Raw genomic sequence first — 15240 nt, 5'->3', positions numbered from 1 at the left:
GATGTTCTTCTTAATTGAACAAAAACAAACAAATGGAAATTTTATTTTAGAAATAAAATATTTTCTTTCCAATAAGCAATAGCTTCTGCAATATTTGGTACATTTACTTTTATTTAATTACATATATTCCTATGCATATAGTTTGATATTAGCTATTTTATCCCTTCGTTATCTAGATGAAAAGACGAATTTAATAGTATCTAATTTAGTAAACATAAGATAACGAAGTAAAAATACTTAATGTCTTACACTCAGATTCGTACTATTTATGTACCTTTCTTGACGTTTTCGCGTAGATATGTTTAGACGCAGTGAACAGAACTTGTATGAATCCTAATTCGTTTTGAATTTCATTCAGGCTATAACGCTACCAAAATCTAGAAAGCGTAAAAGAGGAGGTGTGTAATAAATACAAAACGGCATACGTGTTGTATTCTGAGTCGGAAGAAAAATCTCGATTTTTATGGTATAGGGTTATGTCTTAGGCTGACGGCCTCGACATATGCCATATCAAATTCGTTTTTTCACCCTCTTATTCAGAAGAAAACATGTATGCCGATTTGTGCACAGATCTTTTGATTGCAGCTTGCCATAATTTATCAGCTTGTTTAAACATGAAACCTTTATTGTCTAAATACAATCACTGGCTTCAAACTTAAATTATTTTCTATTATGTATAGCCTCAGTGTCTGGAGTGAATTTGGATTCCATGAAATGAAAACAAAAGGCAGATGATCGTTTTATTCTTCACTTGTAAAAAGGCTTACCGTTGAAACATACGGAAGTATGCGTGCATGTATAGGGTTTAACGGCATGCGAGCATATTTCTTGCTTATCAATATGTATGTTTCTTGAAGTGATTTTGCTATTCTTTTTGCATTCAGTATGTTGTCTTCTGCTGATTCAAAATGATGATTTTGTCAAACGCTTCGAGAATGTTTATCAATTACACTGTTTGGTCCTTATGATGCTTTACGTTAACTTTAAAACCCACAACCAATTAAAATTACCAGTGACTCTAAATCTATGCATGGGCTTCAGAAAATGTCCAAACTTTTATGGGGGTAATCAGCAGCCCTGCGAGAATGCAGTAAGAAATTTATCTGACTACATTGTATTTGTACAAATTTAATCATCCTGCAGTCAAGAAACAACAGGAAACATTCAAAGCTTTTTCGGTTTTACCTAAGTTGATATCAAGGAAAGCTTTCTTTTTCCACTTGTGTAGGCTACGATAACTTTAAAGACAACGATTGGATGCTTCAGCAGGCACTATTGATCATAAGGTCATTGATGCGATGATGAATTTGACATATTAAATCAGTATTTGAAATTGTCTTTTACAGATAATGCAGAGTTTCTTCAGAAACCATTTTTAAACGTGTGAAAATAGATATGATGCCATCGATACAATCAGAGAGGTTATAGAGTAAATGTTCTTATTGAACTCGTGCTGCGAGTAACGTCACTTATCACCTGTCTTTCTTGCAACAGTGTCCTAACCCATATGGCACGCGTTCATCCCTTTAGAAAAAGATGCAACAAGGTAAAAGTTAAGCACTCGAGGTGCACGATAACTCTGTCGCTAGAGAAGCAAAAGTTAACATTCAGCTTAATGCAGCCCCTCTCCCGTGTATATAAATTTAGAATTAAATGAATAAAGACGAAAATATAACTATAAATGACTATAAATTATAATTATAAATTGTAACAGTGAAAGCACTCCTATAGTCAATATTATATATTTGAATGTATAAAATGAATCGAATTGATATACTACTCTAATATAATCCTTCCAAGTGTGTGTGTGTGTGTGTGTGTGTGTGTGTGTGTGTGCGTGCGTGTGTGTGTGCGTGCGTGCGTGCGTGCTATTATTGGGTTCTACTCCGTTGTTAGAGCACATGATAGGCTATATATGGCGGCCAGTATATTTGGTGGAGGAAGACCACCAACCTCCAACCACAGAAAGCTGTTTTCTCACATACCCACGTTCGCCGGGCTTGAGATTCGAACATTCGCGGACAGAGGTGAAATGTCAGTGATTTGTAAAGGAGATACATTTGACAATGTATATATATTATGTTACCTGTGTACCATCGAAGACAATTAGGCCTGCCGATATATCTCATACATATTTATACTTTAAAACAAATCTGAGATTCCATTGGCTGCAATATCATATTTCAATTATTATTTGAGGAAATCTTACTGTGTACTACCTTTCAAGTAATTGGCAAGAATTGTGTGAAATAAACCGAAATACGTATTTCATTTCCGTAGCAAATAAGATGACAAACTAGCCTTTACCTCTGAAACATGTTACATTCATATTAGGTAACCAAGTACCGTTGGGCTGACACGTGATCTGGACCTGGCTGATGTACAACGTTGTTAATAAGCCATCGACTTTATGATCCAAGGAATATCCCGTTGAACATTGAATTATTCGTACAAAGGTTTCGTATGTAGACCCTGAATTTAATGTTGCATTCTCAAGAGTTATCTCTGGTTCCCCACAGTCTAAAATAAAATACAACACACGTAGCGTAAATACACATTTTAGTTTAAGATATCATATAGAAACACAACACAGTACACGTAGCGTAAATATACATTTTAGTTCAAGATATCATATAGAAACAAATCAAGTGTCAGTATGAGAATGGAAAAGAGAAAAAATGTTATATTAATTAGAGCAATGCCATGACAAGATGAATAATAATAATAGTAATTGCTGATCTTTAACTTTTATGTCAATCAGTTATTTCGTTTACCATTTTAAGAGTCAATACTACTTTCCACCCGAGAAATTATAGCAGCAACACAAAAAGTCTCTATACGTACTAAAACACTCCATACTGTCTTCAGTAAAGAGCTATTTGTAAATTTAATATATTCTTTTTTTAAACAAATTATATAAATAATGAAACAATTTCCTAAAATCTGGAAATAGAATAAATAAATTTTAATATTTGATAAAATGATATATACTTGATGAAAAACAATATAACGTTTTCTTTTTATCTACAAAGGACAATGACTGTAGTGACGGTATTGTCTCGCGTAAGTCCATTCTTCTTTTATTAAGAAAAACCTTGCGAAAAGTGTCTTCTTTTGGCCGGAGTCATTGTCAGTCCTTATCAGTCCTTGCCATTTGAAACAAAATAACGAACACTAACCTCGTAAGCATTTGTTAGTTTGAGTGATGTTCCAGTCGCCGCTTTCACATACAATTGTAAAGTTTTGAACTCCTTCCGAGTTGCCGTGAAGGAGAAAAACGTGTTCCTCAAAGCACTTTACATTTCGAACGCTGCCATCAAATGTATCTCCATCACTTATGTCTGCGTTTGTAATTGTCCGGGGAACACCACAGTCTGTGGGAAACAATGTACAACATAATATTTCAGCTAAGACGAAAACTTCAAAATCGCTTTTGATAAATTAATATATTAAAAAATATTTATACCATGATGTGCTGAGAAAAAGAAAATCTGGCTCATGATTTTAATCGGAATATATATATATATATATATATATATATATATATATATATATATATATATATATATATATATATACACACACACACACACACACACTATTACATTGTGATTTGAAACATTGTAATATGAATTTAGGCTCCAGGATGTTATGACAAATATGTAACATTTGTCTGTTTGTTTGTCCCTTTCCATCGACGTATGTCGTAGAGTATAACAATAATTTTATTCTCCATGGGACACAACGCAAGAGGCAACGTAAGTGCAGCCACTCGCTGTTTCCGTCGGCTGCCTGTATATACGTTAGAGGGTCTACAGAATACACATTTTAAGATCTGTACACCCTGATATGAGAGAGAGAGAGAGAGAGAGAGCGAGAGAGAGAGAGAGAGAGAGAGAGAGAGAGAGAGAGAGAGAGAATAAAAATGAAATGGGTCTAAATATGGAAATATCGGTCTGAATATCAAAGACAATGGCAGATACATTTCATACATGGAAATATAAAGTAGTTCCAAAAGTGATATCGCCGCTGTGTCGATAAAATAGTTACTCCACAGTGGCGATATCATTTTTCTCCATCCATATATAACAACACTTTAGGTGGAAAACTTCAGTTCAGAACACCTCTGATGCATGATAGGTCCGTGCGATTCCAGGTTCCGTTCTTCAGACACTCTATGTAGTAGACCCTATTTTTGTGTAAAGGCGGCAAAAAGACATAACCCCTCGTGCAGCTAATCTCTAAAACGTCTCCTTCACGAGCACTACCATTGTATGAGGCTTTGGTAACGTGTGGATCTTCACAGTCTGTAAAGAAATTTAAACTCATTAATAGTATGTCATGCCTAGGAGATGGGAGCCAACTGTCTTTCCCAATGATATACCAAGACAATCTAAAAAGGAATCCAACTCATGATTATTGGATTGCCAGTACAAGGCTCTACCAACTAAACAACCACGACTCTCGATGCATTCGGGCAGTATTCTTGTTCATTGTTCAAATTTCAATTGGAAACTATGTTTATTGACTTCAAAACAAATCTTACGACATAATCCTTTTTTCTTTTATTTTATTTCAACGTAAATATTCGTAAGAAGTGTATGAAGACAAGGATGACTACAAAGGACCCTTTCCCTTATAATACCATTCCAACTTTAACCACATGTAGTATGATCAAAACCCTACGACGACATTGAAGGGTATACGTTTGGGGAGAGAGTAGGAGCTGGAAAGTAGAAATATCTCTACAATCATATGTAATATTCTTTACTCAGCTTGCCGCTACAACGTTTTGCGATTTCTATTTGCTAAAGAATTTCTCTATGGTGTACTTTTACAGTTATATCGCTGTTTACCGACGCTATTTTGTTGCATGTATTCGTATACGTTGAGGATGTCATTCTTCGTCGTTATCATTCGTCCGTGACCTCAGAGGCAATATATAGTATGTGATCGAAAGCAGGTTCGAAGTATTTTGTTATTACTAGCAATCCAGTTAGAATTGAGATTTACTAACTTAAAGAAGATCTCATGAGCTTTCATATTTCTGAATTGATTTTGTTTTATACATATCTCTCCTAACGATAACTCATTTTGCACAAACGCTATGGATGTATCTGATATGTAACAACCAATTAGTGAATGAAGAATTCCAAATAATGCAAGAACAAAAACTTTTATGACTGTCATACCAAGAACATAAACCTGTATGAATGTCATAGCTATGCTAATTCGGATATCTTGATTCGAACTAGCTTGCATTGGCTGAAGGTTGAACAAATATTTTAATGAAAAATTACAGTTCAGGGAATTTAAGCAATAGTGGTTCCTCATGGTATGCAGACCCTTGTCTACACTTACTCAATGCATGGCTCATGGTATATAGACATTTGACTCACTCTATGGTGTATGGTATATGGCACATGGGATGTAGACACATATGTATACTTATCTCACTGTATGACTCATGGGACCGCTCCTGTGGCCTAGTGGTTAGAGCGTCCGACTCGGATGCGTGAGGTCGTGGATTCGATCCCCAACTGAGTCAAACCAAAGACTTACAAAAATGGTACTAACAGCTGCCTCGCTTGACGCTCAGCATTAAGAGGTTAGTATTAGGACTGGTTGGCCTGGTGTCAGAATAATGTGACTGGGTGGAACATGATGCTACATGTCTGCGGCATGATGCCCAGTGCTAGACATCACTATAAACTGCCACATTGCAGACATCGTAGCAATATGACTGAACAATTGTTAAAGCTACGATAAAATTCCAAATCACATCACACGTATGGCTCATGGTATGTAGCCATTTGGCTCACTCTATGGCGCATGGTATGTATATGTATATATATATTTGTATACTTATCTCACTGTATGGCTCATGGTATGAAGACATTTGGCTCAATCTATAGTGCATGTGATGTATACAAATTTGTATACGTATCTCACTTTATGACTCATGGTATGTAGACATTTGGCTCACTCTATGGCGCGTGGTATGTAGATATATTTGTATACTTATGGCTCAAGATTCTATATTCGGATGTGTTATCCCTTATGTCAAATCGTGTGGTAAATAACCAACGATGTTTGAAATGTCTTGAGGCAACTTTTCTCATACATATGATCTGATTGACTCTCCTGTGTCTCAAAGAAAGGATGCTCGTCTTAACGGAATAAAGAAACAAACGCAAGTTTGATTCATAAGTAAAGGGATTGTCTTTCATTTGCGCTATATCTTCTGAAAGATTTGGTATAGTTCATTTTGTTTAATTACATATAGTCCTGATGCATATAGTTTTGTTTTACATATTGTTTTCCATTTTAAATGAACGAAGAAATTTCACAGCATCCAATTTAATTAAAAAAGAGGACAAAAACGTCAAGAATCATTTCCCTGAACTTTTATGTTTTTCAAATATATACTGTAATGCACCCATATTTTGTATTACTTAGATATGTTCTTTGACGGCCTTGTGTATATAGTTTGACACAGTGAATCGAACTTTAAATTTCCCACTTTGTTTTGAATTTCATTCATACAGTAAAACTACACATATTTAGAAAGCGTGAAAGAGGCACATGTAATAAAACACAATTGTATTTGTGTTTTATTCCGAGTCGGAGGAATAATCTCATTTCGATATGGCTTATGAATATATCTCGGCCTGACGGTCTCGACGTATATCTATGCAATATCAAATTAGTTCTTTCTGCAGACGCAAAACAAAACACGTGTGCAGTTTTGTATATATATATATATATATATATATATATATATATATATATATATATATATATATATATATATATATATATATATATATTATTTTTTTTATTGGAGGTTATCATTTTACATTTTATATAAAACATGAAGCTCTAAATAAAATGATTGGCTTTCAGATTTAACGTGGCTTCTTATGCACTTATGGCCTCGTGTTATTTTATACAAATTTAACTACATGCAAGTTTAACAAAATTTGGATAATCATATTATTGTTTACTCGTGCAAAAAGGTTACCGCAGAACTATTTGGTAGTACGTATGTATCTAGAGTGTTTAACGGCACGTTTGCATATTTCATACTAATTCCTTCTGGATTTGTCATTAAATAACTTTGCTCCTGTGTTGAATATCAGAACTTTGTATCTTTATGATTGAAAATAATGATTTTAGCAAAGACTTCGATAATGTTTATATATTGTACTATACGATTTTCACGATGCGTTGCAATTACCATTAGAAAAAACATTCAAGGACTAAGCACTACATTTCTTTGTAATGATCTCAGAGTGTCCACAATTTATTTTCTTAACTTCAAAAGCAGTTTTGTTGTGAAGATACGTCTTTGTATTTAAAAATGTGTGGTATTTTTAATATTTTTTGCATGCGATGAAGATATCAACAGCCGCGCTGAAGCGTAAAAAGCGGAAGATGTAAAAATGTATCTGACTACATTGTATTTATACAAACAAACTATCCCCGCACTCAACAAACTACAAAACACTTTCAGAACGTTTTCTTCATCAGATAAATTTGAAATCTCTGAAACGTGTTTTGGCTTCCATGGCAGGAATTATTATTGATCAATGGGCATTGATGCGTCATTGAATCTGATGCATAATTGTCTATTAGAGGTAATTCACAAACTCCGGAGCAACCAGTTTTGTTGCAAACATATGTAAGAAATATGTCGGAATACCATCCATATATTCAAACAGATTAGAGAGTGAATGTTCTAATCAACCCGTGTTTCTAGCAACGGCATCTAGCCCGTAGCTTTCTTGTACCAGCGTCCTAAGTGCTCAAGAAAAGGATGGGACAATGTCGAAGTTAAGGACTCTGGTGCACGAGAACTCTCTCGCTAGGAAAGCAGATTTTAACACTCATCTATATGTTCACATCCCATTGGATATTAGTTTAGAAAGGTAATGAACATACGTGATATTATAGCTTAGAGAATGCGCTATTACAAGTCACATTGCATGCTTGGATATATGACTGCAAAAAAAACCGCATATATAACGACCCCAATAGCATTGTTCTTAGTGTGTCTACGTGCCTATATCTATCTATCTATCTATCTATCTATCTATCTGGGGTATTCCATTGTTTGCAATATCATATTTCAACCATTCCTTTAAGTAATCCTGCCGTGTACTCTTTTTCATGACAATTACATGCTTTGTGGGCAATAAACACAAAAATAGCATTTCATTTTAGTAGCCAGTAAGAAGGTAACGTAGCCTTTACCTCTGAGACATGTTCCATTCTCACTAGGCAACCAGGTACCGTTGGACTGACACGTGATACGGACCTGCTTGATTGTCGGCCTCAATCCAGAGCTATCGACTTCATGATGCAATGAATATCCTGGTGAGCATTGAATTTTTCGTACAAAGGTTTCGTATGTAGACCCTGTCTCTAATGTTGCATGCTCAAGAGTTATCTCTGGCTCTGCACAATCTAGTGTAAAACAAAGCATACACAGCATAAATTCACATTTCCATTCATGTTATCATATAGAAATAAAACAAATATTATTATGAGAAAAGTGAACAACTTATATATTAATTCAGAGCAAGATCAGGTCATGATAAATAATCATGATAATGATAAGAATTGCTGATTTTGAACTTTTATGCAAATTTGTGATGTCTTTTACCATTTTAAGAATTATTACTGCTTTCCTAGTCAGAAAATGCATTAGTAGCACGGAAGGTCTCTTTAAATGCCAGGAGACACAATACAATCTTCAACCATGAACTCTTTTAATAATGTATGATATTTTATTTATCTCTTACATTATCTATGTAAATAATAAGACAATTTTCCTTAAAATCTGGAAATAAAATAAAGGTTCGGTTTGTTTTTATCTACAAAGGACGATGACTGTTTTCTTTTTATCTAAAAAGGACGACGACTGTAGTGAAAGTATTGTCTCACGTAAGTCCATTCTTCTTTTATTAAGAAGACCTTGCAAAACTACATTTTTTCGCTTGGTTATCTTTATCACTTGAAACAAAATAACGAACACTAACCTCGTATGCATTTGTCAGTTTGAGTTATGTTCCAGCCGCCAATTTCACATACAATTGTAAAGTTTTGCACTCCTTTTGAGTTATTGTGAAGGAGAAAAACGTGTTTCTCAAAGCACTGCACATTTCGAACGCTGCCATCAAATGTATATCCATCACTTATGACTGCGTTTGTAATTGTCTGGGGATCTCCACAGTCTATTGGAAAGCAATAAACAATATATCTTAGATATGACGAAAAATTGAAAATTCTTTTTGGTAAACTAATATAATACATTGACCTCATGATGTGGTGATAAAACTTGGATGTATGTCTTTTTGTTCGTCTCCATATTTTAGATGTGTGTATATATACAAGTGCCTTCTGGAAGTGATTAGTGTTTTCCCTACTTACAGTTTAATTTATTGCAAACAATAAGCACTGAAATTGTTTTGAATTTATTTTATTCCAATGAACATTCTTGTCGGTATTAAGATGTCAAATGCAAAGGAAACAAAATGATTGCTCTAAAAATATCCTATTTATCAATGCAAATCAGATGGTAGATAACTTTGTTATTGCATTTTAAGAAAACTATGGTTCAAGAAATGCTTATATTGTCACATGATAATGAAGATATGGATAAATAGTTGAGAACTTTCCACTGGAAAGCACAGCTGTCTATAAATTAAATTTTAAATAGCAATAATTTCGCAATCAAATATCAGTGCTGAAGGAAGAGAGGAAACAACGTTTTATCTTTGATATTTGTATGGTGATCTGCAGGGCCGGATTATCCATAGGGCAAAGCGGGCAACGTGCCAAGGGCCCCCGAGGCTGAAGGGACCCCGTATTTTCGTCTGATTTCACAGGCAGGGCTTGCGAGGCTCAAGGGGACATGTATATATTGTCGTCTGATTTTACAGGCAGGGCCCCCGAGGGTCAAGGGGCCCCGTATATTATCGTCTGATTTCACAGGCAGTGTTGTTAATAGTACTGTAACCATATATATGGACAAGGCAGGACAGCTATGGGCCACTATGTTGGCGGTGCCAAGGGCCCCAAAGGCCTTAATCTGGCTCTGGTGAGCTGAGTCAATTATTGAAAATCAGTGAAGCCTTTTTCTCAGACAGTTTGTTATTAACGCCTGTAGGAATTATTCTTTACCAAATGTTGTAAATTGTTTTAGGTTGGATGCTTCTTGGATTTCTGAAACGTGTACCCTTTGTTTGAGTTTCTGACCTTTCCAATAACAAGAAGTCACTGTTGGAAGTCAACAAGATGCACATAAGTCAACAGAAATTTGTGCATACGACTGTATGCCTTTGATATTGTTCTAGCTTGAGGTGACGTGCCATTCTAATCATCAGTGATCCGATTTTCATAAAATATATTTACTGTCAATGTAATAAATAAGTGTAGTTTAAGAAAACTCTGACTCGTTGACGTAAAAAATTCTTTGAACGAGACATAAAAAATAATGTAATTGGAACATTCTCTCTGAAGCTTCAGATATGGATGGAAAAATATAAATGAGCGAGTGTATTGCAATGTAATTCAGTTTGGAGTTAATAATACTGCTTGTGAAAGAATTTAAGTTGGTGGATTTTTTCTCTTTAAATATTTTAACCGTAGACTATGTACTATCTTTTTATTTTAGATTGAAAAGTCTTGAAAAATGTGGACTTCCTTTATGTAAAATCGTTAGAATCAGCTAAATTTCTTTATTGTATTTCCTATTAATACCAAACTGCATATATTTGTATGTCATCCTATATATATATATATATATATATATATATATATATATATATATATATATATATATATATATATATATATATATATATATATATATATATATATATATCTTGATAAATAATAGCTACTAAATGGTAACTACTCTACGCGTTTATGAAGATTCATTCGCTTATTAAGATTTTATGTATAACTGCTTTCTTTGCAAGAAGGACGTTTTTCCAACTGCTATGATAAAATGTATTCATTCATAAAGCTAATCAGAACGCATTTTCTACACTAAAAATGTACAAAACATTGAATACTTTACAGTACAACAGACTTTAACAAGGCATCCGTCCCACAAATTGACCTGTTCATTATCGATAAATAGCTACTCTAGTTCATGCAGACCGTTCGATTTTCAAATAAGTAGTATATGTTTTAAAGCATCAGAATGACTTACATTAACCTTTCCGGTCATTCTGTAGTTGATATTCACCATGGATGTCAGCTGTAAACGCTCTGAGGTGGTCAGATAGTAAATATGACGAGCCCAGTTTTTTACCATCCTCTTTACAAAAATGGGTTTTTAATGAAGACATACAAAATCCTTCACTGAATGGTGTTTATGGTGCAATGCAACATAGCTCTTTATTTTATTTATAATTTTCAATGACTCTGCTGGTACTTACTGAAGAGACATACATCACTTCCCCTGCTCCAGTTTCCTGTTGGGAGACACTTACTTTGGCTACCAGCTGGACATATATATCCTTCACGACATACATATAATATCATTCCTCCCACAGCATAGTTGTTTCCATATTTCTCTCCGTTCATTGTATCTGGTGGAGAGGGGCATTCTACATTATAAACAAATATATATATATATATATATATATATATATATATATATATATATATATATATATATATATATATATATATATATATATATATATATGCACACGATGTCATTGTATGGTCTTAAAATAAGTAATAGAAAGGTGTGAGAAGCAACAAGAAGCTTTTTAAAATTCAACAAATAATTTATTTCCCTAAAATGCAAAGTGAAAATGTAAAAAGAAAAAACTTGCAGTGTTGAAAATTAAATCTCCCCAAAATTCTTGAATTACTAATACAAGTCCCAATGAATAAAGTTGTGAATAAAATTTAGTGATATTGAAAAATCAATCTAAGGATGGAAATGTTGTGCCTGTGATGGATATGTCGTAGTGAGTTGCCAACATTCTTTTGATGAAACACAATAATAGAATCCAAGAATATATCCTAATGTTAATTTCACAATAAATCTATATCTCTATTTCCAAAAATGATATTTTTGAGCACTTAGTAATTTGAATTAATTCATTTCAATCAAAAAAGTCCAAGCCAAATGAAAAAATGGACACATCACTAATACAACTGATTCTGCTCAGATCACGAATAAATTGTTTTTCCCGTAATTAAGATATGTTAACAACTAAGATATTAAAGAAGAGCCAGGATATAAGACAAAAGTTCATGATGAACACAATGCCCTTGACTCAGGCCGAGATAATAATCCTAATAGTTAACCCATACTCAGTCAGCCACGAAGTTCGCTGAGCGTTTAAAGTCAACTGTCAGACGTGTGATACATTTATTTCATTTTTTCTAGATTAATACAAGACTTGCACGTTTGCTTACAAATCAAGTTTATATAGATCAGACGGCTAAAACAGTAGAAATGTTGTGCTCTACTTTTTGGTATAGATGTATGATTGATATTACAAATCTATAAAATATTCACATTGGTAACTTACTATGGAACAAAAGATTTCTTTTAAGGTTTTTCTGAATGACTTTAACTTGTTTTTTTTAGAAAGGTTCCATCAGACTCAGCTTTTAAGCATGCTTATTAAGGGATATGGATATTTTTCTTTTCTTTCAGTTAGGTCCGTCAGCCTTTAAAAACATGTTCAAGAACGTGCATGCCACATCTGATGGTTCAACAACTCGAGAGGAAAAGGGTCAAAGTTAAGCCCATTTTCATCAGTAGTAGAAATCATTTTATTATTATTTTTTTTACTGTCCATTTTAGGACAGAAAGTGATGCACATTAAACATTAATGACGCGCGGAGGTGTTTTCAAAGATCTATCTACATTTAGGGATCAAAATATAAAGCACAAATATTTTCTTTTCTTTTCTAGTTTTTATTTGCTGTTGTTGTTTTTAAAGAACACATAAAAACAAACTTCGACCGAAATTATTGATAAAGGAAGAGCCTAACTGACTTTGATTTATGATTTAAATGTTACTGTTATACGTTGACAGTTAGGCCCAAAACATGTCCAGGTGTTTTCCAGCTTGACAGTTAGGCCCAAAACATGTATAGGTGTTTGCCAGCTTTACAGTTAGGCTCGATACATGTCTAGGTGTTTGCCAGCTTGACAGTTAGGCTCGAAACATGTCCAGGTGTTTGCCAGCTTTACTGTTAGGTTCGAAACATGGCCAGGTGTTTGCCAGTTTGCACATGGACCATGGTCTATACCGGAGACGACATGTTGCGTGGCGTAAAACTTGTATTAATTGTGGAATAGGTTTTGGGAGAGATCTTAGTTGCTCATATATTTGTTAAAAGGACAAGAAAAAACGGAATATATAACTATGATGTATTCGCCCAGCATTATCTCCAAACGAGATCAGTGTAAATAAACAGTTGTAGAAATACCATATATCGACTGAGTTTTAGTGACGTAATTTATAAAATTTAGTTAAAGTTCGGAGTGAAAGTACACCTGCTAGATTAACAGTCTGAAAACTCTGAAGACGGTTTGGGTATATGACTGAAAAGAGCGATTTCGCGAAATAATCTCCTTGGATTGAAACAAGTAGTGTGTCAAGGAGGCGTTTAGGTTTCCGTTACTTATCTGGGTCGAAACTTTCTATCGATGCCCAATGACTTTATTCTCGCGGCATACGCGAATGAATCCCAACGGAGACCACATAGATCCTATGAAATTGCTAATGTGCTTGTGAGTGTCACGTAAATGCGAAACACTATTGCCACCACTGGCTAGAATCTAGGACAGTTATTGATTGTGTCTTAGTCTGCGCAGCTGCACTACCTGGTCAAACAATAATCACAAGAGTGGCTTTACACCACCTCTTCTGGATTTCCTCGTGGGCTTCACATACCTTGTGTCAACCATTTGCCTCCTTTTGACCATCGTGGTTACATAAAATGTTCAATATGTTTTATAGTTTTGCGTCCGGCTCCCCCTTGAAGCATTCTAAGCGTTAAGACGTTCAATTCGTTTTTTCACATCGATGGTCTAGAGCGTCCATCACAGTTTATCTATTAATAATGTGATCGAGAACTATAATTGTTGGAGAGACATGGCTTGCCTAGACGTAACGCGACCGGGTACAATGCACACACGGAAATCCATCCAAGTAGTCTTCTTTTCTAGTACAATTGACATGTAATTATATAAAATATTTTTCTGGGCAATATTTACGTCCCACGCTTTTAGGCTTGTCTATAATCCCTGTTTGATGTCGTCGTCGTCAATGATCGTTCTTGTTTTTGTCCAAGAATTTTTGCATAGACAAGTGCTTTTTTGGTGAATATCAGCCTGGATTGTTCTCTGATCGTTCGAGTCAATGAATGATCGATACAATTAATAACGAATTTTATCGCGTTGGAGATGTGGTGACTACTAATTCATTGTTATAGAAGCAATCCCTTGATGTTTTTACGTCCTGCTGAGTAGCCAGCGACGTGGTGTTTTCGCGTACTAATTCAATGATTCCAATCTGGCCTGGAATTGCCATTGGTACATCGCGGTTGTCCCAACGATCAGTTTCAATCTGACCCTCTTGTAGATTATATTTCAGCTTATATGAGGGTCTGTTAATCCCTTTTCACGCAGAGAGTACGATGTGAGCTTTAGAGTGATCAAAGTCATCATCCTCGAGAACAGTGAAAACAAGTCGCCCAATTGCCAAGCTATCAGTTTTGTCTGTTTCGCCTGTTCATATATCTTTAGTGGAGTTATATGAAATTGCTATACTTACTGTTCAGGATTTTTGATAGCCCCTAGGCAGCCACGTATTGTTTAATTTCAGTATTGGGAACAACGGCGTAGTCTTTAATAACTACAAACAACACTCCAGAGTCTCTTCTTATTCCCTGCTTCTCGTTGATTTCAACCTGGTTTTTTATCGATGGTACCTCTCGGCTTTAATACAATTCTGATTTTGCCCACAATTTTCCAAGTCAATCTTGAAAAACCCTGGGTCGATATCAACAACAACCACGATGAGCAATTCAGTCCAATGTCAGATCCACATCGGCACCGCGTGGGATTGTTGCACTGGTCGGTCGGTAAAAGTCAAAAGGTATTTTGTATACTTCAAGCGTTGCTTCTAAGCAACAAAACAATCGGCAAGTGCGTGCTGGGTCGGTGATGCCTCAAGTGCGCGCAATACT

General features: G+C 34.9%; 1 protein-coding gene and 1 long non-coding RNA gene across 2 annotated transcripts in view; one reads left to right on the top strand and one right to left on the bottom strand.

Moving 5' to 3' along the window:
- LOC149801940 (uncharacterized) overlaps positions 1-12779 on the top strand; it is a 69151-nt gene extending 56372 nt beyond the window's left edge. Inside the window, exons 2-3 of the long non-coding RNA XR_016420761.1 lie at positions 8284-8379; positions 12695-12779. This is a non-coding gene — a long non-coding RNA (uncharacterized LOC149801940). The remainder of the gene's footprint in view (positions 1-8283; positions 8380-12694) is intronic.
- LOC149801939 (sushi, von Willebrand factor type A, EGF and pentraxin domain-containing protein 1-like) overlaps positions 1-15240 on the bottom strand; it is a 46215-nt gene that overhangs the window by 20657 nt on the left and 10318 nt on the right. Inside the window, exons 3-8 of the mRNA XM_089956334.1 lie at positions 11454-11624; positions 9045-9239; positions 8257-8469; positions 4125-4307; positions 3180-3374; positions 2308-2520 (exon numbers count right to left, since the gene is read on the bottom strand). Coding sequence (XP_089812460.1) covers positions 2308-2520; positions 3180-3374; positions 4125-4307; positions 8257-8469; positions 9045-9239; positions 11454-11624 — 1170 coding nt within the window. The remainder of the gene's footprint in view (positions 1-2307; positions 2521-3179; positions 3375-4124; positions 4308-8256; positions 8470-9044; positions 9240-11453; positions 11625-15240) is intronic.

The sequence above is a fragment of the Sinohyriopsis cumingii genome, chromosome 4 (genome assembly GCF_028554795.1).
Source record: "Sinohyriopsis cumingii isolate HCF-2022 chromosome 4, ASM2855479v2, whole genome shotgun sequence".
NCBI classification, from domain to species: Eukaryota; Metazoa; Mollusca; class Bivalvia; order Unionida; family Unionidae; genus Sinohyriopsis; species Sinohyriopsis cumingii.
This window is presented reverse-complemented; position numbering and strand designations above follow the sequence as displayed.